Raw genomic sequence first — 24,329 nt, forward strand, 5'->3', positions numbered from 1 at the left:
GTTCTTTCATCTCAGAAACCAAGAAGCCACTCAGCTGTTTGGACCCATGCTTTACATTACTGCCATCTTGTGGTTGCAGTTGGCTATTGTTGCTGGAAGGTCCACGTACCGTTGAACTCATTAGAAACTGTAGTGTGCCTCTATCTCACAGCTGTGTTTGCCATGTGCGAGTAAAAGAGATGGACATCAGAGGGACGGCTCAGGCTGGGTGATTTGGAGATAAAGTTAAGAGCCTTGGCTGAGATTGTACACGTTCAGAGAAGGTACAGTGGATATATTGGACAAAGAATGATGGATCTGGAGCTGACAGGCAGGAGGAAAAGAGGAACATTTTGGATGATGTTGTTGAATGTAGTAAAGAAAGACATGCAGTAGAGTTGGTGTGACAGATACTGGGGTGACATGGAGACAGATGATCTGCTGTGGCTACACCTACAACCTGAATAACAGAAAAGTTGAGATGTTTTTATTTTAACAAAATGAAAAATAAAAGACTTTCAAATAACATCAGAACATAAATAACATGACAAATGTTTAAACTGAGAAATTTTACAATTTCACGCCCAAAATGAGCTCATATCAAATGTGATGCTTGCTACAAGTCTCTGAATAGTTGGTAAACGGGCATGTTTGTCACGGTGTAGCTCCTCCTTTTTTTTTCAAAACAGTTTGAAGACATCTGGGTATCGAGGTTACAAGTATCTGGAGATTTGTCTTGATGCATCCTCAATCATCCAGGAAAATAAATCTCCAAAGGTTGATTCTGTTCATCTGGACGTAGCCTTTTGTGGGAGAAACGTTTCGTCATCATCCAAGTGACTTCTTCAGTCTCAGCTGACTGCAGGTTTCCCCAGTCTTATAAACACAACATTAGTTTACGCTGTACTGTCAACCTTTGGAGATATCTGGAGTTTTGTTGTTGGGATTTGGGCCCATTCATGCCTGATATAGGTATCAAGCTGCTGAAGAGTTTAACATGTCTTTAGCATGTTTTTCATTTAATGATGCACCAAATGTTCTCTATAGGTGAAACATCTGGACTCCAGGCAGGCCAATTCAGCTCCTGCACTCTTCTCCAACTGTTGTAATAGCTGTAGTTTCACCTCTGACCTGAGAAGCTTCTTCAGTTCTAAGATCAATACATGGAGATTTTAGGCCCTAAGAGGGCCAAGGTGTAAAAACGGGCGTGAGTCACTATCAGCAGAGGTTTCGGGGGAAACCATTGAGAGACCTTGCCTCATCCTGTCATGTGACTTATTGAGATTGACTGACAAGAGATGTCAGTGGGCGTTAAGGCGTCTGGGAAGGGATCTCAAAACTGGGTTATAGATGGCAGACAGTTAGTGTCATAAGCCCCGCCCTCTGCTCAAACCATCTGTCCAAAATGTGAACATTGGCATCCTCGAAAGAGTGACCTGTTTGTAAGTCAACACTGACCTTGGAATCACTGAAGTACAAAAACGGCTCCTAACTGAAGAGACGAACCAGTGTTTTGTCTCCACATCACAGACAAGATTAAACTCGTCTGTGATGTTTCAACACTTTGTTACGAGCAGCTTGTCACAAAAACACAGAACATGTTTGAATCTATGAAAAATGCCAATGAAAACATTTTGACAGGAATAAAAACGTATTTTGAACCATTAAGGTGACTCCCGAAGAGCTTTCAGGGGAAAACGTGAAATATAGACTTGCGCAGCACTCTGCACACCTCCTCTTTCATTCCACACTTCTCTCACAGCAACAAGTTCAGCTCACGAGTCAGATCCAACAAACCGTTAGAAACAGTGCGTCCATGATCGATCGGCAGACTGATCAGGAGAAGTAGTGATTGATCGCATGCATCACAGATAAAACTGACATGAGGTGAGTGTCTGTGTTTCGTAATTATTTTGGTGACACTTCACAGACGAAGCTGGATCCAGTTTTCTGTTCACTTCAAACAAAAACTGAGCGTCAGCTTTAAAGAACTACACACTGAGTTTTATTACGGATGAAATTCAGATCATTTGAGGAGGAATTAGAAGCAGCTCATCAGCTGATTCTGTATTTATTGATTTATTTATTAAGCAAAGACAGTCAGTGGATTTTCATTCAGACTGGTTTCAGCTGGAAAATGTCACCAAATATTTAAGTTGAAATTTTTCATAGTTTTATTTCAGACTGATGACGTAACGGCGATTCCTCTGTTACAGATTCTGTGGTCACAACAAAGCAGAGCAGCAGAGGACAGCAAAGTGTGTTTGAGTCCAGCTTCATGAGCATTTAATGTGTTGGTCATAAAAAGTTCCAGTGTTATAAAGTTACTGCTGTTATGTTGTGCTGCTTCCTCACTTGTCTGAGGTGGTCAGTTGCTGCATTCACAGGATGCAGCGTTTAAGCAACATCTGAATTTCAAACACAGTCTCTGATCTCTGGCTGAAGTTTCTTCCTCCCACCTGAGCCCACCACAGTGTGAAGGTCATATCAGGTCAGGTCTAGATTGTTGCTCTTTAAAGTTCAAACTATAAAGGTAAAATAATTATAACAGACACCTGCTCGTTCTTCTGTAGTTCACAAAAGTCTCTTTTTTCTTCCTTCCAGCTGAATGTGTCTGATGATTTCAGCAGTGATATTATGGCCAGTGCAGCAGCTGGTGAGTCTTTATTACTCCTCTCTCAGTGGGCACACATCACACAGATGTTCAGGCCTTCAAAAACCAATCTGAGGCTCTACTGGAAAAGACAAAGCAGAGTCAGGTCGGATTATAGCAGTTTATTTTTCATATAACATTATAACACAACATGTCACATCACCTGTAATTTTAATGACCTAAAATTACCCACCAGCACTTCCATCAGAATGAAGGAGTAAGAATTTAAATTGTTACAGGCCTGAAGAAACAAGTCACACTGTAGGTTTTCATCAAGTAATCGGGTATTAAGAGTATTTTAGAAGAAATGAGACACAAAGCACAGTGTAGGTCATTTTAAATAGTTGGTTACAGTACACATCAAACTGAGATAAGAGCCGTTTTTTCTTTGTTATTACCTGGAAAAATGAAGCCTGTGAAACATCATCGGCTGAATGATGCGCACGTTTGCAAAGTACATTTCTCACTGCTGTGCACAAAAATACATCAGCTTCAGAAAAACCTGTGAAACAAGTTTTGACTCAAGTGAAATTCTTGTCCATTAAGTCATTGTGATATCAAATCCCAAAGAGGAGGGCTCATCTGAGGACTACACCAAGCGTCCACCCTTAGAAGCTGTGGTCAGACTGTGCAGAGACAGATACTCGTGCAAGATGAAACTTGATCACGCAGAGAAGTTAAAGCACTCGTGTCAGATTGTAAAGGAGAACAATGGAGAACATGTGAGCTGTGACAGATTTGAGACTGAGGATCCTGCTTTAACCAAGACGTCCGAACAATTCAAAGTTTCTGATGAAAGTCGTCTTCAACCCTTTAAATTGAACATGAACACGTGTATTAGGTCTTTTTGAGTAAGTGAACTGAGCTGAATCTGCCGCAGTCATGCAGACGGCCCTCGTTTTACTTCATTGAAACACTTTATAAAAATCTGAATAATTCAGGTTTAATAAAGAGAACCAAAGGAATACATTTCTCACTTGTTGTAGAAGAGACGGTTATCATTATTACATCATTACAAAAATGACGGAACCAGTGAAAGTGGAACTGATGTGCTTTGTTGTTTTGCAGGAAAGTATCAGAACTGTTTTTCATTTTGTTTTAAAGATCCTGCAACAAAAGTCAAAATTTGTGGAGAGAAACAGTTTTGTCTTCTTTCCCCTGAAAGTTTCTCCTGATTTTCAGAAACCTGAATGAAAACAATTTGTTGTTGTAGTGTTACTAAAGTAGTACTTTTACAAAATCTGTCAGCTGCAGATTTTTCTTTTTATAAGTTTTATATTCAGATGAATTATCTGACATCATTATATTTCTGATGAATCTTGTGTTTTTTCAAAGACTTCAGAGAAATTCAAATTAAGCAAACAGCTGATTGACCCGTTTCACATGTCATCAGCTCATACAGCTGCTCTCTGTGGGGCTGATTACTGCTAATTAAAACGATTGAATGAACTGGTTGATGACACTATTCTGTCAATTCTGACTGAAAGCGTGTCAGTATGAGTATAAACACATGAGGAAAAGACGTTTTAGAGTCTGTGCCTAATATCACTTGTTTGAAATAGACCTCAAAATGAGTTTTGTCCATATTCTGCATGAATCAAAGAAAGTTTGAAAGTTTCCCTTTAATTTTTGCTCGATGACACAATGACAGCGCAGTCAATGCATCTCACCATGAAACTGTTTTGTATAGTTTCAGTCATTATGCAAATGTCCTGGTTATAAGACCTGACCTGCAGTCAGCTGAGACTGAAGATGAGTGACGAAGTTTTTTTCCTTCAAAAAATGTCCAGATGAACAGAATCAACTTTTGGGGAAAATTTTTTTTATTATTTGTTTGTCATAAAATGTAAGAATTACAATAAACTCTGTGAAGATGCAGTATTTATATACTGTGGGCCAGTGGATGAAGTGATGTAAGGAAGCACATCATGATTAAAAGCACTGTGGAGTAATCTAATCGTAGCTCTGCCTTTGCAGCCGTTACAGAGGAACCACATTTATCTTCCACTTACTGTATTTTAAAATAAAGTCAGAGGTTTCCTGATGATTCTTCTGTCCATCTCTTTGTGGACACTAACGTAGGCGTGTGGATTCAGTGATCAGAACTGTGTGATTTTATGGTAATGACAGGAATGTTTTAGTGTCTCACACAAAGTTTGCTTTAGGCCTACCAAAATCGTCTCAGGCCTGCAGTAACTGTAGCAGGATTAGTAACAGCATGAATAACTGTAGCAGCATTAGTAACAGCATTATTAACTGTATCAGTAACTGTATCAGTAACTGTATCAGTAACTGTATCAGTAACTGTATCCCACACTCTGGCAAAGTTTTCCACTCCTTGAGGCACCTGCAGGGAGAAAACATCACAGGATGAACAGAAGACTGCCATGATTCAAAACTCCATTCAGACCTAGTTTCTTATCAGATAGAGAAATAAAATGAGTGTAAAAGCAAAATTCCTCCGCCTGGGCTGCCGTGCACCTCAGCATATCTGCTTCAACGTGTGACCCCGCCCCTCCCCGGACAGTCGAGGATGAGTGCACTAACATGCCTGCAGGCTGATGTTTTAATGAGTGTTTGATGGAAAATGACAATAGCAGAGTTTGTGCTCTCTCGTCCAGTCAGTGCCGTTCTTCACGCCTGTCTCATCAGCACAAACACTTTAAAGGGGACAATCTAGGCCTTCAGCAATAATACAGATGGCAATGTATTTAAAAATCTGACCTTTAAGATCTTAACTTAAAAAAACCAAACAAACATCTGTCACATAGGAAAGAAGCATCAATATCTGATGAGCAGACGTATTAACTTGGCCTTAATGTGTTTTATTTGGTGGTGTTTGGTGCAGTTTTCTTGTTTTGTGGGGTTTTTCAACAGGAGATGGGGAACTCTAACATGTTGTTTTGTTCACGTTTGTACATCTTAATTTTTAAGTGAAATGTGCTTTATACACTAAATGCATATAAGGCACCCTTTTCCTTTGTGTGATGCATTTTTCTCTGTTTTTGCAAAAAGGGAACAAAGGTGTTTAACTCAACCTTGGATGATCCGACTTGTTCTTACTGAGGTGATGTGAAACATGCATTCTTTTTTTGGTAATGTGCTGGAAAAGCTTGAGCTTTTTTTTACATGCATATCTGATTAAATGAGGTTTTTATAATGAGTTTTTGATCCAATTTTCAAAACACTTTAAATGTGACCTGTTCATTTAAAAACTCCTCTTTAACAGGAAGAAACCTCCAACAGAACCAGGCTGAGGGAGGGGCGGGGCCATCTGCCACCACGAGGGGAGTGAAAGGGCAGGAGACACAACATCCACATGAAGATCTCCTGTTTACATTCACAGTGCTGAATAATTTTTAAAGCTAAAGTTTAGTCAGTAGGAGATAGATGATGTTTTTACATTATGTTTCTGCAAATCATTCTCTGTTAATCTGAATCCAGTCAAAACCTGCTGAAATGGGATTCATCAGTAGAATTCAAATAAAGGGTCAAACAGGAAATGAGCTTCCAGCAGCACAGATCTTGTTCTTTGCAAACAGATTCTGTATTTTCTGTCTACATGGTTCCACCCACCTGCTGCGACGCAGACACACCATATCGTCGCTCTGTGGCAAAGTGCTCACAGTTACTCCTGATGCTGTGGTACGTTATCTCTCTGCCCACCCAGCTCCTGGCCTCTGTAACAATGACGTCAGCTGGGCGGGGATTATGGGTGGAGTCCAGGCTGTTGTTGATTTGCCACTGGTCATTTCCCACCACAGCCCTCAGATTCTCCTCCCTCACAACCCCCCTCTGAGTTATGACAGTGATGCTGTTGAAACCTGCAAACACATGAAGGATAAACTGGGATCAGAAGTAAAGGCTTCATGATTTCATCTTTTAGAGTGAGCTATGAATCAGTTTCATGTGTGATGTCATTTAAGCTTCTGCTTCCAGACTGGGAGGAGTTAAGCTGTGGGAGGTGTTGTGACAGGTGTGTGCGGGACTTACTGGGCACGACCAAGTGAACCACAGAGCCATCACCAACATACACAGCCCAGTGCTGATAGCTGCCACGGAAGATCTCTATCAAGTCCCCGCGCTGTGGCCTCCGACCATTCTGTGATTTACAGACAGAGAAAATGTTTGAAGCTGACTGTGCTCAGTAACTGCAGCACATTGATGAGAGACTTCCAATTAAACAAATCAATCAATCAAAGCACAGCCACAGACACCAGAAGCAAACGGTTTTCTTACCATGTCAGTGGGTACTTCGTCCACAGACCTCGAGCTGCTTTGATGTTCAGAACCTGCAGGAAAAGATCATTTTATAAACCAAATCCATCCACAGACAGTATCAACCTAATAACACACACAGTGTTAACACGATCAATCTTCTCTGAGTATTTACAGTCAGTGATGATGTTTGGGGTTACTGCCCTCACATGTGGGTGAAATCACTGAGACATAATATGTCAGCACTGACTTGGCTGAAGGTTAATCGAGCATCCTTAAAAATGATGATGATAATGAAACAGTCTTGTTACATGTGGCATCTTTCTTCAGAGCTTCAGTTAAAACTGAATCAAACAGGTGTTTCTGGTATTTAGCTTTATCACTGATATGTGGACATCAAAGATCAGTGTTAGCAGAATATTTTAACTCAAAATTAAACATTTTGAATTTGTGGTGCACTTTACATGCAGTATAAAAGATGGATGTAGCCACTGATGTCACTCGTTGGCTCTTGTTTTGAAGCCTGGAGTGATTTTACTGTATGATCTGTGTGTTTCATAACCAGGTATGAAGAACATGGATCTGACTGTGAACCTGACTTTTGGGTGATGGCTTGTAGTCAAACAACAGCTACCTGGTTTTTTATCCATTACAATCCTCCAAAATTATTATAATTTACAAAAACCTCATAAACCCGTCACAAATGTGTTTATTGAAGTCAACATCAAAGGAGCTGAGGCCTTTTTCTCCTACACTTTAATGCAACTGTAAGTCTTAACACAACGTGATGTGTCACGATATTTCTACAGTTGCTTCACTTTTTAGACAGAAAGCTAAAATCAGCCTTTCATGGCTGTTATAAATATTTAACATCCTTTATTAAAAACATAATTACACCCTCATAGATGAAGAAGACATTGGCATCTCTTATTTTGAAAATCTGCTTCATGTTTTAGCAATCTGCCATTTGACTGGACAGTTTGACTCTGTTTGTAATCAGACTGACCAATAAGAATCAGTCATGGGTCAGAGCTCCTCCCCTCTGCACCCAGCAGAGTTTCAGGGTTAAAGTGTGAAGGACTCACGAGATGCTGATGTTGATGTTGATGCTGTGCTTCCCATCACCAACTGAACTTTAGCAACGTGAACTACAGATGAGAGGAGCTGCTGGGCTTTCTGGAAGAATTAAAATTCAGTTACACAAACACAAACTTTATTAATGACTCTGTTTACAGCAGGATTTTATGACCAATGAAGCTGAATTTACATTTCAGGAAAGGTTAAACTGTGAATATCCTCAGACTTATATAAGAAACCTCTGCAATGTTAAATTAGGTGAGTCAGTAAATTATGTGACGTGAACAGTGACATAAGACACCAGGGTGCAGAGGAGGCAACCCCCCCCCCCTCTGTCCCCTTCCGGCTGCCTCTGCCTCAATTTTATCCCACAACTTAGACATTCACATTACTCACACTCTCATTACACATACATATAGGATCTTGGGGGTGGGCACGCTACACGGAGTCCAAGTTACCATCAGGGTGTACACCCCACCCCTGGCATCGTTGCCCACCTCTCAATTTTAAATGCACGTAGACATTGAGGGCTAGCAGGAGGGACTATGCGCTTACCTGCTGCTCTCTGGCAGGTAGCTCCATGCCCTCCTGGGTTTTAATTGCACCTTAGAACACACATCCATCAACACTACAATGAGCGGGTGGAGGGAGGTTTGGAGTCTTCTCTCACCCCCATTCTCTGCGGCCTGCTGGAGCGGGAGGGCTAGGAGGAGTTGGCCGTCCGACTGCGGTCTGGAGTGTGGGGCCTCCCTGCTGCTACGGAGTCGGGGCGGTCTGCCTCTCCCCACCGCAGGGAAAAGGGTAACACCACCTGGGTCTGGGTGCAGTCCCCCCCTCCAGGGGCAAGGGTACCTAGACCCGGTTTGTAGAGTACGCTTGGGGAGTGTGATCGTGTGTACAGCGTCTCTTTATGTCTGTCTCCACGTTGGTTGAGTGTGGAGTGAGTGCATATGAGAGCATGAGGGTGGGAATGGATGTTTGTGTCTGTGTGTGCCTGTATGTCTGTGTCTATATGTCAGGTTGGGTATCAGACGCCACCTCTCTGGGGACACCTCAGGCCCTCCAAGGTTTCAAATCAAATCAAATCAAATCACTTTTATTGTCACATCACATGTGCAGGTACATTGGTACAGCACATGTGAGTGAAATTCTTGTGTGCGAGGTTCACAAGCAACAGAGTTGTGCAAATACAATAATGTAAACAAGCAAAATACAAGAATGGCTACATCTGAAACTAATAAATATATGTACAATATATAATAGTATATGCATTTCTGGATGTGTATACTAAATATTTTCCTGTGTGTGTGTGTGTGTGTGTGTGTGTGTGTGTGTGTGTGTGTGTGTGTGTGTGTGTGTGTGTACACATATTTTACAAATTAAATAGAGTAAACAATAATAAATATATAAAAATATACAGAGTTGAGACATGTGCAAAACAGTGGCATTACTGTACAGTATGTAGTGCATAATGTTGAAGTTCCAGTAGTGAAGCTGAGGTGTCTATGAAGTGTTCAGCAGTCCGATGGCCTGGTGGAAGAAGCTGTCTCTCAGTCTGCTGGTACGGGACCGGATGCTGCAGAACCTCCTTCCTGATGGAAGCAGTCTGAACAGTTTATGGCTTGGATTTGGAGGTTTGGAGGTTTGGAGGCCTATCTCCACCCACCACCACTTCCCCTGCCAGTGGCGGACTCCCTCAGGTGTCGGTGCGTTGGTGGTTCTTTGTGTCTGGGGGTGGGCGTCCAGGTACACACCGGCTCACTCCTTGGCGGCCGCTTGTCGGGGCCTGGAGCCTGGGGCTCGCTCGGGCCACTTCGGAGGTGGGGTGCCCCCGGCCTCTCGGCCTGGGGCTCGGTCACTCAGGCACAGCTGGCTGCCGGCGGAGCTCACGGGCGCGTCACTGCAACTCCCCCTGGCTTCTGCTCCGCGGCTGCTGAGTGAACCCTCATCTGGGACTCTCCTCAGCTCTTACTGGAACAGTGGCGCGGCTGCCCCTCTGTTGGTCTTCCTTGGTCTCTTGTGTTCTGGGGGCCTCTGGATGTCTGGAGTTTTGATCTCCTCCATACCTGCTTCATACCCTGGAGGATGGGGCTGTGGCCCCCCCACACTCCCTAGCAGATCGTTACATGGAGAAACCTTTGGAATACAAGCACGCTGATCCACACAGGTATGCACACGGGTGTTCACTGCTCGTAGACCCAAATTACACCTTTCTTGGCTGCTACTTCGAAGCACATCTGTCCTGCGTGCTGCACAACAACATTGAATATTTAGTATTTACTGCTGTTTACACTTAGCTAGATTAATGCGATGGTGTTGTGTTTAGTATGTTGCTTTGTTGTTGTTTTTTTTGTTTTTTTGCTTGTTTTCTATTCTTCTCTCAACAGGTGATCCAGGAGATCTTTATTTTTTTTCTCCCCCCTCTCTCACTGTCCCTCTCCCCTTCTGTTTTTCCTTTCCTTCCTCTTTCTCTCTCCCTTTCCTATCCCTCACTCATGTCTGTCCCATCTGTAACATCTGAAAATAAAATATAATAAATAATAAAAACAAAGATCGACCAAATGGACCAATACGGCAATGCCACGATGATCCATTTGGCAAAGTAAATCCATTGGGTATCCTTGTTGGTCTTCAGACAACAATTCTGATGGCTAAAGAACCAAATGGGACAGGCAAAAAAACCCAAAACAAACAAACAAACAAAAAAAAAAACAGTGACATAAGATAAGAAATGACATCTTTACAGTGCTTTTTACTTTAAACACCAATGAAGGTAAAGATCAAAGCTGACGGGTTAAAATAAACCAGAATAAATTATTTAAATAAAACTCAACTCAACTTTAGAGAAATATCCTTAGTTTGGTTATATACAGTGTATAAACCGAGAAGACCTGCATGTCTTTACTGTCTCGGGTTACTTTCAGTTTTGTGTGACCCAGCGTGAACTGTGTCTGTTTCCTCTGTGGTTATGAAACGTGTCTTAAAAACACGCAGCTCAGGGGCGCTGTTAGACACTATGGTGTGAAGACGTGTTTCCGCAAAGCAGTGACAAGAATATTGCTTTAAGACGCATCCGCACTTTCTATATCAGCCCTGTGGGCTCTAAATAACCCTTTTTGCCGCTGGGCGCCCGCTTGTTTATTTATTTTCACTTTTTCACTCTCTGAGGTCGGGAAACCTACTTCTGACAACTTCTGGGAAAGGCCGCAGGAGTTTCCTTCCTGGTTGGTTGTGTTGACCGTAGCGGCTGCGTCCGGACAATCAAGTTCTCTCACTAAAAGTCCCACCATTTGCCCTTTATTCTTTTTTTGCATAATGGCAGATAAGAGGGAGCAACGTCGAAAACGGGGTCAGGCCGGCGCGGGGGGTTCACAGAGCCCCGAGCTGGGTTGCGAATCTCAACGTGACGCGGCTATCACGGAGAGCAGCTATGAGCAGGGTGCGGGCGCACCGCTCGGTGAAGTCACATTTACCAGAGCATTGGAGGTTCTGAAACGGGACATCTGCGACAAGCTTGAATGCAAGATTGATACAGTTACCCATACACTGCGGTCAGAAATATTATCTGTGAAGGCTGAGTTTAAAGCTGCTATAACCACCCTACAGGCCACCGTTAATGCTCAAGGGACCACCATTAAAGATTTGGAGCTTTCAGCTACAACCTGCAGTGACGACCTGACTTCTCTACAATCTGCTGTAAGTGTCCTAACGGAGGAGGTCAGACAACTGCAAGCTAAATGTGAGGATCTAGAAGGAAGATCAAGGTGCAATAATATTCGCCTTATTGGCATCCCCGAGGGTTTGGAGACTTCTAACCCTAGGGAGTTTATTTCCCATTTCCTGCAAGATCTTCTGAAACTGAATGAAGCACCTCTGTTGGATTGGGTTCACAGGTCCCTTGGACCAAAGCCCAGAGAGGGAGCGCCTCCTCGCCCACTCCTCATTAGAGTCCACTACTTCCATGTCAAGGAACAGCTGCTACGTCTTGCAGGGACAAACTCTCCTCTACTTCACCAGGGCAGAAGGATCTCCATCTTTCCAGACTTCACACCAGCAGTGGCTAAAAAACGTTCAGTTTACTGGTGTCAAGCGCCTTCTGCACTCTTGTCCTGGGATCAAGTTCGGCCTGTTCTATCCTGTGGAACTGAGGGTGACACTTCCAGATGGAGTTGTACGTAAGTTTACTGATCCTGCGTCTGCCACGGACTTTGCCAATAAGATCCTGGGGGGCCCTGCCTCTCAGGGCACATAAGTGTCTTAGCCCATTGGGCTGATATGTCCATCTTGGTTAATTTCTGTGAAATATTTTATTCTATTTTTTTTTCTCTTTCTTCACTGTTTTTTATTTTTTACTGTATCTTATTGTATTTTTTTAAGTAAAATACTTATGTTTATTTGAGGTGAGCTTGATTTATAGGATGTGTCTTGTTCTAATATATTTTCATACAATCCTTGATTTGTCTCTGCCTTGTACTGCAAGGAGCTTGAACTCAACTGGGACTTCGAATGGTTGGGAGGAAGTGCTCAGGGGTGTATTTGGTGGGGGGTGCGCGCATCTTGTTAGGGAAGATGCTTCAGCATTTAGGGGGATGTTTGGGTGTTCTTTGTTTTTTATGTTGTACTGTTCTGTACACTGACTTTGTTTTTTCTGTGTTTTTCATCGGTCAGCTTTGGTTTTTTTCAACCTATGTTCTAACATGGTATCGCAATTAAATAATAATAATCAACAAGCAGGTCACTCGTTTAAGTTCTGTAGCTGGAATTGTAAAGGTCTGAACCAAACTATTAAAAGGAGCAAGGTCCTCCATCATTTGCAATTTTTGGGCGCCCAGGTTGTGTTTTTACAAGAAACACACCTAAAAATTTCAGATCATTTTAGACTTCGTAAGGGGTGGGTGGGCCAACTCTATCACTCTACATTTAAATCCAAAGTTCGTGGTGCTGGTATTTTAATACACAAATCAGTGCCAATTGTTTCTTCTAATGTTATAGCGGACCAGAATGGTAGATTCATTATTGTGAGTGGTAGTATTTTGAACACTAAATTCAATTTTGCCAATGTCTATGCTCCCAATTGGGACGATCCAAATTTTTTTAGCACTTTTTTCACTAAAATTCCTGACTTGTCTTCCCATTATTTGGTTCATGGTGGCGATTTTAATTGTTGGCTCGGGCCGCTGGATCGATCCTCAAATAAGCCTGGTAGGCAATCCAACTCTTCCAAAATTATTAATATGTTCCTTGAAGAATTTTCTGTTATTGATGCCTGGCGTTTTCTCAACCCCACACGTAGAGAGTACACCTTTTTCTCCCCTGTTCATCATACATACACTTGTATTGATTACTTTCTACTGGACAGTCGACTTACTTCACAGATTCGCTCTTGCTCTCATAGTGCTATTGTCATTTCAGATCATGCTCCGTTGACTCTAGATTTGGCTGTGGCCAAAGTTCTCCACCAGCTCCATGGCGTTTGAATACACGCTTGCTGTCAGACGATAAGTTCATTACATTTGTGAAGTCCAAGATAGACTTATTTATAGAGACAAACATTACACCTGGAATATCACCCTCCATTTTGTGGGAAACGTTTAAGGCTTTTATCAGGGGACATATTATATCTTATGCTGGTTTTGAGGCAAATCAAAGGAAAGCAAAGTTGTCCAAGCTCATAATACGCATATCGCAATTAGATGAGTTGTATGCTGTCTGCCCGGCACCAGAGGTCTATAATGACAGGCTGTCTTTGCAGACTGAGTTTGATCACCTGTCCTCTGCTCGGGCTGAAGAGATGTTGTTGAAGTGTCAGTACTCCCAGTATGAGTATGGGGAAAAGGCGAGTAAACTGCTCTCCCATCAGCTTCGTAGTGCAGCAGCTGCACATTCCATTCCTCGGATTCAGACATCAAGCGGTGTTTCTACGGATCCTAAAATAATTAATGACCAATTTCGAGACTTTTATTCATCTCTCTATGCGTCTGAGTGTGCATTTAGCACTGAGGCTTTGGACTCCTTTTTCAATCATCTTAAGCTCCCATCAATTGATCAGACACACAGCCTTCAGCTGGAGGGACCAGTAACTGTAGAAGAGATCCTGCAAGCTATCAGCAAATTGCAGTGTTCTAAGTGTCCCGGACAGGACGGGTTTCCTGTTGAGTTCTATCGTAAATTTATGCCTAAACTGGCCCCGCTCATGATAAATATGTATAAGCATTCACTGGAAGTTGGATCCCTCCCACCCTCTCTACTGCAGGCACCTATATCCTTGATCTTAAAAAAGGATAAGGATCCATTACAATGTGGCTCATACCGTCCCATTTCTTTGTTAAATGTGGACTATAAAATCCTTGCTAAACTTTTAGCGATGCGTGTGGAAGCAGTCTTGCCATCTGTAATTAACCCGGATCAAACAGGCTTTATTAAAGGGAGATATACCTTCTCTAACCTTAGATGTTTGTTTAATGTTCTTTACAATCCCCCAGACTCCAACAGCCCTGAGTTTGGGATCAGTTTAGATGCTGAGAAGGCTTTTGACAGGGTCGAGTGGGGATACCTTTTTTATGTTTTGGATAAATTCGGCTTTGGTAAAATAATCATCTCCTGGTTGAAACTTCTTTATACTTCCCCGCTTGCCGCTGTCAAAACAAATGGCACATGTTCTGACTTTTTTCCTCTGTTTAGGGGGACTAGGCAGGGCTGTCCCATGTCGCCGTTGCTCTTTGCAATTGCAATTGAGCCCCTGGCCATATCGCTGAGATCTAACCCAGGTATCACCGGGGTTACTAGAAATGGTATAGAACAAAAGGGTCTCCTTATACGCAGATGAACCAGCATCCTCATTTCCTTTGGCGCTCTCAATACTTGAACAGTTTAGCCTTATTTCTGGCTATAAGCTGAATCTCGCTAAGAGTGAACTGTTCCCCCTGAATGCTGTTGCACAGAAATATCAGTGCACAGCACTGCCTTTTCGAGTTGTATCGGACAACTTTACATATTTAGGGGTTAAAATTAAAAGTCAATTTCATGCTCTTTTCAAGCTTAATTTCGACCCACTTGTGGAGAAAGTTAGGCAGGATTTGGACAGATGGTCTCTATTCCATCTGTCTGTAGCAGGGCGCATAAATACAATTAAAATGAATATCCTCCCAAGATTTTCTTTTCTTTTTCAGTGTGTCCCTGTATTTATCCCAATTTCCTTTTTTATTAAATTAGACAAGATTCTCTCTGGGTTCATTTGGAACAAAAAAAACCCTAGAATACGCAAGACATATCTTCAAAGACCGAAAAAGATGGGATGGCTTTACCAAACCTTATGTTCTATTATTGGGCATGTAATATTTGTATTCTCAGGTACTGGCTACAGGGGGAAGGCATGAATAATGCCCCAGCCTGGCTGAGCTTAGAGATTTCTTCTTGTGCCTCATCCTCTTTACCAGTCCTGATTTATGCCCAAAAGCAGCCTCCGAGTGCAGGTTCCTATAATAACTCTATTGTCAAAGTTACCTTGAAAATATGGTATCAATTTCGTCGTTATTTTAAGTTGACCTTTTTTTCCCTTCAGTCACCCATTTTGAAAAATCCCTCTTTTCAGCCTTCGTTAGTTGATGGTGCTTTTTATTTGTGGGCCTCCTTGGGTATCAGGTCTTTTTCTGATCTGTATATTCAGAATACATTTGCCTCCTTTGAACAGCTCTCATTGAAATTTGGCCTTCCAAAAAGTCACTTTTTTCGCTACTTACAAATCCGGAGTTTTGTTAAGGAGAAATCCTCTCAGTTCCCATCTAGACCTCCATATCATGACTTTGATAACCTTCTATCGCCTCCCCCTTCATCACAGGGCCTGATCTCTTGTCTGTATGGGAGAATATGTTCCTTTGGTAACTCCTCAACCTCGGCTATTAAAATGCCATGGGAGCAGGATTTGGGGTGTGTGATTCAGGATGACTTTTGGGATAAAATTCTTTACCAGGTCCATGGCTCCTCATTATGTGCCAAACACGGGCTGATTCAATGTAAGATTTTGCACCGTGTACACTGGACTAAAGCCAGACTAGCTCAAATATACCCCAACCTTAGCCCTGACTGCGACCGTTGTCATCAAACACCTGCCTCTCTAATACATATGTTTTGGTCATGTGCATCCCTCAAACAATACTGGATTAATATTTTTCTGACTTTATCAAAGATCATCCAGCTAACCCTCCAACCTGTGCCCTTAACTGCTTTGTTTGGGGTTCTTCCTGATACAGTTGTCTTGCCGACGCCCCAAGCGGATCTGGTAGCATTTCTCACCTTATTGGCAAGACGCAGAATATTGTTATGTTGGAAGTCCCCTTCTCCCCCATCCTGGGAAATCTGGATCAGAGACGCTTTGCATTTTAGCAAACTCGAAAAGATTAAATTCACCCGGCGTGGATTTATGGCCTAGTGATGGGATTTCCGGCTCTTTTTAGAGATCCGGCTCTCTTTAGAGATCCGGCTCTTTCGGTTCGGCTCACTAAAAAGAGCCGGCTCTTTCGGCTCCGAACTCTTCAGGTTGTTTTGTTGCTTTAATTAATTTATTATTAACAATAATATAAAATTGTGCACAAAAGGAATTACTAACGTAAAAAAAAGTGGTTTTATTTATATATGTTTATATATAAATATAAAACACATTTCTAGCATGAACTGAACTTCCAAAGCAGAGCTACTAGATCACTTAAATTACACAATTGAAAGCATGTGTGTATCGTTTGTGTATTTATACACAGGCACTCATATATATTCAAATAATTTAAAAAAAAGTTCATTTACCTGTTACTACCACACACCAAATCCGGTCGTTGGTACTTGCTGGCTTGTGTAGCCACAAGATAACAAAAGCTCAACACTGCGCCCAGCATCCTGGAGCACTTCTGTTGTCTTTTGTACGTGTTTTGAGTTTTTATGTGCTTCTGAGTTTTTACGTGTTTTGGAGTTTGTACGTGCTTCAGAGTTTGTACGTGCTTCAGAGTTTGTATGTGTTTTGGAGTTTTTACGTGCTTTGTCTGTAGGGGCCACCATAAATATCCATCCATCCATCCATTTTCATCCGCTTTATCCGAGACCGGGTCGCGGGGGCAGCAGCCTAAGCAAAGAGGCCCAGACCTCCCTCTCCCCAGCCACCTCCTCCAGCTTATCCGGGGGAATACCAAGGCGTTCCCAGGCCAGCCGAGAGATATAATCTCTCCAGCGTGTCCTGGGTCTGCCCCGGGGCCTCCTCCCGGTGGGACATGCCTCGAACACCTCACCCAGGAGGCGCCCAGGGGGCATCCTTGTCAGATGCCCGAACCACCTCAGCTGACTCCTTTCGATGTGGAGCAGCAGCTGCTCTACTCTGAGCCCCTCCCGGATGGCCGAACTTCTCACCCTATCTCTAAGGGAGAGGCCAGCCACCCTTCGGAGGAAGCTCATTTCTGCCGCTTGTATCCGCGATCTCGTTCTTTCGGTCACTACCCACAGCTCGTGGCCATAGGTGAGGGTAGGGACGTAGATCGACCGGTAAATTGAGAGCTTCGCTTTTACACTCAGCTCCCTCTTCACCACGACGGACCGGTGCAGCGTCCGCATTACTGCAGCTGCAGCCCCAATCCGTCTGTCGATCTCCGGCTCCCTTCTCCCATCACTCGCGAACAAGACCCCGAGATACTTGAACTCCTCCACTTGGGGCAGGAACTCATCCCCGACCCGGAGTGGGCACTCCACCCTTTTCCGGCTGAGAACCATGGCCTCAGATTTGGAGGTGCTGATCCTCATTCCCGCTGCTTCACACTCGGCTGCGAACCGCTCCAGTGCGAGCTGGAGGCCCTCACCCGATGAAGCCAACAGAACCACATCATCCGCAAAAATCAGAGATGAGATTCTGAGGCCACCAAAGCGAAAGCCCTCCGCCCCTTGGCTGCGCCTAGAAATCCTGTCCATAAAAATTATGAACAGAACCGGAGACAAAGGGCAGCCCTGGCGGAGCCCATCACCCACCGGGAACGAGTCCGACTTATTGCCGGCAATGCGAACCAAGCTCTTGCAACGGTTGTATAGGGATCGAATGGCCCGTAGCAATGGGCCAGACACCCCATACTCCCGCAGCACCTCCCACAGGACACCCCGAGGGACACGGTCGAATGCCTTCTCCAAGTCCACAAAACACATGTAGACTGGTTGGGCAAACTCCCATGCACCCTCAAGTATCCTCGAGAGGATAAAGAGCTGGTCCAGTGTTCCGCGACCAGGACGAAAACCGCATTGTTCCTCCTGTATCCGAGGTTCGACTAGCGGACGAACTCTCCTTTCCAGCACCCTGGCATAGACTTTCCCAGGGAGGCTGAGGAGTGTGATCCCCCTGTAGTTGGAACACACCCTCCGGTCCCCCTTCTTAAAGATGGGGACCACCACCCCGGTCTGCCAGTCCACAGGTACTGCCCCTGATCTCCACGCAACATTGCAAAGGCGTGTCAACCAGGACAGCCCTACAACGTCCAGAGCCTTCAGGAACTCGGGGCGGACCTCATCAACACCAGGGGCTCTGCCACCAAGGAGTTGTTTAACTGCCTCAGTGACCTCGCCCCCGGAAATTGGCGGGTCATTCCCCTCATCCCCAGACTCTGCTTCCTCCTCGGAAGACGTGTCAGTGGGATTAAGGAGGTCCTCGAAGTATTCCTTCCACCGCCTGACAATTTTCTCAGTCGACGTCAACAGCGCTCCGCCAGCACTATACACAGTGCAGGTAGAGCACCGCTTTCCCCTCCTGAGACGCCTGACGGTTTGCCAGAATCTCTTCGAGGCAGTCCGAAAGTCTTTTTCCATGGCCTCTCCGAACTCCTCCCACACCCGAGTTTTTGCTTCAGCCACTGCCCGAGCCGCATTCCGCTTGGCCTGTCGATACCTGTCGGCTGCCTCCGGAGTCCCACAGGCTAACCAAGCCTGATAAGGACTCCTTCTTCAGCCTGGTGGCTCCCTTCACCTCTGGTGTCCACCATTTGGTTCGGGGATTACCACCACGGCAGGCACCAACCACCCTGCGGCCGCAGCTCAATGCAGCAGCTTCGGCAATGGAGACGCTGAACATGGTCCATTCGGACTCGATGTCCCCAGTCTCCCTCGGAATGCTGTCGAAGCTCTGCCGGAGGTGTGCGTTGAAGATCTCGCGGACTGGGGCCTCTGCTAGACGTTCCCAGCACACCCTCACTACGCGTTTAGGTGCACCAGGTCTGTCCAGTGTCCTCCCCCACCACCTGATCCAACTCACCACCAGGTGGTGATCAGTTGACAGCTCAGCCCCTCTCTTTACCCGAGTGTCCAGAACATATGGTCGCAGGTCTGGTGATACAATTACAAAATCGATCATCGACCTACGGCCTAGAGCATCCTGGTGCCACGTGCACTTATGGACACTCTTATGTTCGAACAGGGTGTTCGTTATGGCCAAACTGTGATTAGCACAGAAGTCCAATAACAAAGCACCGCTCGGGTTCAGATCAGGGAGGCCGTTCCTCCCAATCACGCCCCTCCAGGTCTCGCTGTCGTTACCCACGTGAGCATTGAAGTCTCCCAGCAGGACAACAGAGTCTCCAGGTGGAGCACCTTCCAGCACCCCCCCCCCCCCCAGGGACTCTAAGAAGGCTGGGTACTCTGAACTGCCACTCGGCGCATAAGCACAGATGACAGTTAGGATCCGTTCCCCGACCCTAAGGTGCAGGGAACAAACCCTCTCGTCCACCGGGAAAAACCCCAACGAACCGGCAGCAAGCCGAGGGGATATTAGAATACCCACCCCAGCCCGCCGCCTCTCACCAGGGGCAACTCCAGACTGAGACAGAGTCCAGCCCCTCTCCAGGAGACTGGTTCCAGAGCCCAAGCCATGCGTAGAGGTGAGCCCGACTATATCTAGCCGGTACCTCTCAACCTCACGCACTAACTCAGGCTCCTTCCCCGCCAGAGAGGTGACATTCCATGTCCCTATTGCCAGTCTTGGCAGCCGGGGGTCAGTCCGCCAGGGCCTCCGCTCCTGGCTAGGGATGGGTATTGATAAGATTTTAACGATTCCGATTCCATTTTCGATTCTGTTTAACGATTCGATTCCTTATCGATTCTCTTATCGATTCTTTTTTTTTTTTTTAAAAGGAGAACACTAAAGTCGATTAGCTTAGAACTTTGTTTTATATCTTCTCTTTGAACAACATAGAAATTTAGGAGTAACATGGCCTTACAAACCCAACAGTGAGATCTTAAGAGATCCACAGCCTACGGCTCTTCAATGGGGTGTCACAGGGTCCCCAGGAAAAAAAATGTATATGTAAAATAATAAAATAAATATTCTCCTGTAGCAATAACAAAGTTTAACATAAATTATTCTGTAGCAATTACACAAGAATATCCAGTAATGTCCTGCCTACAATTAAACACATTCACTTACCAAAGTGAAATCGGGGGCATGTGCTGTGGCAAACGGGTGCAAGCCTTTGACCACAAACTTAGACACTGCTCGGTGACATTCGTCTATCCTGGCCTGAAAGGAGACGCTGCCGGTAGACTGCAGCGAGAACTGCCAGCATCTGAGCCAGCCAGACTCTGTCTGTCTCATCATGGTTATCTAAATGCAACGCACAGTAATAGCAGGTTTTGTAATAAGGTAAATCGCGCTAACATAATATGCAATGCTAATTGATTAGTTACCTGCAGTATTAACGGGAGAGGACGTGGAAACGCTACCGCTGCTGCTGGGTTGAGCTTCGCTAGTCCGGAGCGGATCAAAAACACGACATTCGTTGAACGCAATCGCGTGTTTTTTGAGCAAATGCTTTTGCATGTTCATAGTGTTTCCTCCCTTTGATGAAATCTCTACTTTGCAAGTATTGCACGTTGCCCTGTTGTCATCCTTTCTCATAAAGTGTAACCAAACTTTTGAGCGTTTGTGCCGCTCAGGCGCCGTGTTTCCTACTGGGTAAAAGACGCTACTCAACGTGATGACGTCATTCGGGGCGACTGGAATCGATAAGGGAATCGTTTATAAAAGTGGCAAACGATTCCAAGGAATTGAAACAGTGGGAACCGGTTCTCAACAAGAACCGGTTTTCGATACCCATCCCTACTCCTGGCCGCCACCCGACACACAATGCACCCGACCCCTATGGCTCCTCCTGCGGGTGGTGGGCCTGCGGGAGGATGGGCCCATGTCTCCTCTTCGGGCTGTGCCCGGCCGGGCCCCATGGACTAAGGCCCGGCCACCAGACGCTCGCCCTCGGGCACCCTCCCCGGGCCTGGCTCCAGGGCGAGGCCCCGGTAACCCTATCCCGGGCAGGGTAAACTGTTCCCTCGATGTCTTTTTCATAGGGTCTTCTGAATCGCTCTTTGTCTGGTCCCTCACCCAGGACCAATTTGCCATGGGAGACCCTACCAATACCAATATACTTTTATTTATTCACTCCACAAAAAATGTAATAAATAAATCATATAATACAAAAATCAACTATTCACATTTCAACTTTTAACTATTTAAATTTTCCACTTTTTCCTTTTACAAATTTAAAGTGAAACAACACAAAACACTGCAAACCACAACACAATTAAATTAAAATATGAAAACAAAAAGAACATGCATATTCTCTGTCATATGGACCTGCATGAATAAACTTTCTGAATCCTTTATCATGTGCAACCGAAAATAGTTGTGGATGATTACTATACCGTTCTAATGTGACGTTGTTGTCCCTGGCTCTCTTTCTCTCTCTCTCCCTCTGGCTCTGGTCCTGCGCTACTGAGTGTAACTACCGCCCCTCCCCCCTCTGCCCAGCATAAAGCACAAGACTCACGTGCAGAGTGAAGCGGAAAAAAAGTGCGTGAGAGAGGTTGAGAGAAAGAAAAGAGAAAAAAAAAATAAAAACAACCACGTGACGGCTCGCGATAAGGAGCCGGCTCGCGTCGTTCACTTCAAAGAGTCGGCTCTAAGAGCCATTTCGTTCGCGAACGACCCATCACTACTATGGCCAAATTTTTTAAGATCTGGCAACCCTTTTTTGACCATGTTCAGACTTTGCGGTCCCGCAACGTTCCCAATTAGCCAGCTCAGACTTTATTCTATTCTATTTTATCTTATGTTTAAGTATATGGACTCTATTGTGCCTGCGCTTTATGATGGCATTTACTTACCTACTTTATACATATTTCTTTTCTCTTACAGATTTGACTTATCTCTACAACTAAGCTGACCACTCATTATGTTTGTGTTTGTGTTTTTTTGTATTTTTGGTTTCTGTGTTTTGTTTTTTCTGTGTCTGTGTGGGGGTGTGGGCTCTGAAACTCTCCACATCTCTCTTGTTCACTCAGGAACTGTTATCTTGTACTCCAGGGTTTACTATTCGTATTATTAGATTGGACCCTTTCTTTTTTCTTTTTGTACACACACAGGTACTCCTATAATTATGAGGTGGGAGTGTATGTTTCATATTGTTTTATGTTCTTCAAAAAGAAAACGGCATATTGTTCAATTTGTCTTTTGTAAAAATTTAATAAAAATATCTGAGGAAAAAAAAAAGTTATTCTATTCTATTCCTTTAAGAAGCTGATCTCTGACTGTTGAGGAATATCCCATGTGTTCAATAACTCTGACACACCAAATCAAAACCAAGTCAGTGAGCTGATAACAAAGACTGACACCAGGCACGTGCAGAGGGGGGGGCTAGAGGGGCTTGAGCACCCGCCCCTTTCCTGATGGGTGCCCAAAGTGCCCTTTTGATAAGGCAACTTTTTAAGAAAAAATTATTATTATTTTTTTATGTGCGGAGTCTTGTCTGTGCCCCTCAACAATAATATTTAACTATTAATCACAGTTTTGCTAAATAAAAGGATCTTCTTGCATCAGTCACATGATCACATTTAACCAATGGTCGCCCTTGACGGCAGAACGCGCTAGTTACGAGCCGGGAACGAGCTCACAAAGAGCACGCGCATTTTTAGCGGTCCGGAGCTGTAGGAGAAACACAAGTTAACTCAGAGACACAGACTGATGCGACAAAACCAGTAAGTAGGTGTACAGCGTACACTGTAGTGTGTAGCACACAGGAGTATTAGCTTACTACGTACACGTTGGTAAGCTGTCTTGTTGCAACTGACGAACTGAAACAAACGAGCGTGCTGTGTGTGCAACAGCGCGACAAACATTACCTGTCCTTTTATTAACTGCACAGGTAGTGCTGGTCACAGCTGCTGGCTACCTGTGTAAGGCTGTCATGGGTCTGTAGCTCTGTCACCGTTTTAGGGAACATATTTAGTTTTAAAGTAAGTTTCCGGGCTTTTCATGCCTTTCTGGAGGGATTATATTTCACTAAAAAACGATCTAATATGCATGTCCACATAATAATTATTATAATTATAATATATTAAAAAACACACGCTGTATTTTAAAGAACATACATTAAGAAGCAGATTATATTAGATTTATATTTTAAATAAGACAAAAGTTGGATTTTACAGCAGTAAAATGATTGTATCTCTACAGTTTAAACATGTAAGAAGCTTTGCCCTGCACAGAGTGGATAGTGAAACAAATGGAATCATCATAAATACATTATTTCATATTTATTACTTCCCCCTCCTCATTGCTTTATTATTGTAGCTCTAGTAATAAATAATAATGTAAGGATTCTGGATCAGCACCATGATGCCCATAGTATATACAGTATTCTGAAGAAGGTCTAAAATGTCACTGTGTGTGCATGTGTGTGTTTTATTTAGGTGGATTTTTAAAAAAAAATATTACTCATGATATAACATTGTGCAGACATGGCTGGTAAGGACATGAGGAGGAAACAGCAGGAGCTGTGTGAGGCTACTAAAGGCAGTGCTATAACATTTTTCTGTCATCATTTTATTATAGATTAAGTGCAAGAGTTGTTAGGTGTGGATAATTAGATTATAGTTTATTGCAATAGCAAGTTGTGCCTTGTTCTCAGATAGACAGCAAGTGGAGAGTGATATATGAAATGATGGGAAGGAAGGAAGAAGAGAAGCAAAGAGTGATTCACAGGCAGAGCCTAAGCGCTGTCACCAATCTTTGCATTTTGTTATTATCTCATGACACTTGTTTAATCAGCTACCATCTCTCCTATGGACTTTTTAATGTCTACAGTCTCAGATCAACACAGCCCCGCCCTTCCCATATTAGATTCTTGATGAATGTGTGTTGTTGTTATTCAGCCTGGTTCAATGTGCCCCTTTTTAACTTTGAGCACCCGCCCCTTTAAACCTCTCTGCACGGCCCTGATATGAGGAGAAAATCCAGTCTATGAAGAAAAGAATGGAAGAACAGAAAGCAGAAATTGATCATGAAAGAAAGCTAAGAGACAAACAGCTTAAAAAAAATCAGGACAACATTCGCATTCAGTCT

General features: G+C 43.9%; 1 protein-coding gene and 1 long non-coding RNA gene across 2 annotated transcripts; one reads left to right on the top strand and one right to left on the bottom strand.

Moving 5' to 3' along the window:
* Window positions 1-3,805: 3,805 nt before the first annotated feature.
* Window positions 3,806-8,042, bottom strand: LOC113034394 (phospholipase A and acyltransferase 3-like). The gene is made up of 5 exons (XM_080308943.1): window positions 7,936-8,042; window positions 6,872-6,924; window positions 6,626-6,734; window positions 6,209-6,456; window positions 3,806-4,979 (listed from the first exon to the last, which is right to left on the bottom strand). Exons 1-5 carry the CDS (start codon window positions 7,970-7,972, stop codon window positions 4,800-4,802), a joined length of 627 nt encoding a protein of 208 aa, XP_080165069.1. The 5' UTR covers window positions 7,973-8,042; the 3' UTR covers window positions 3,806-4,799.
* A 715-nt stretch (window positions 8,043-8,757) lies between these two features.
* On the top strand, window positions 8,758-10,615 carry LOC145432244 (uncharacterized). Its single transcript, XR_013912525.1, has 2 exons — window positions 8,758-8,994; window positions 9,570-10,615. It is a non-coding gene; the product is annotated as an uncharacterized LOC145432244 (long non-coding RNA).
* The last annotated feature ends 13,714 nt before the right edge of the window (window positions 10,616-24,329 follow it).

Source organism: Astatotilapia calliptera, chromosome 12, assembly GCF_964374335.1.
Source record: "Astatotilapia calliptera chromosome 12, fAstCal68.1, whole genome shotgun sequence".
In the NCBI taxonomy this organism is placed as follows: domain Eukaryota; kingdom Metazoa; phylum Chordata; class Actinopteri; order Cichliformes; family Cichlidae; genus Astatotilapia; species Astatotilapia calliptera.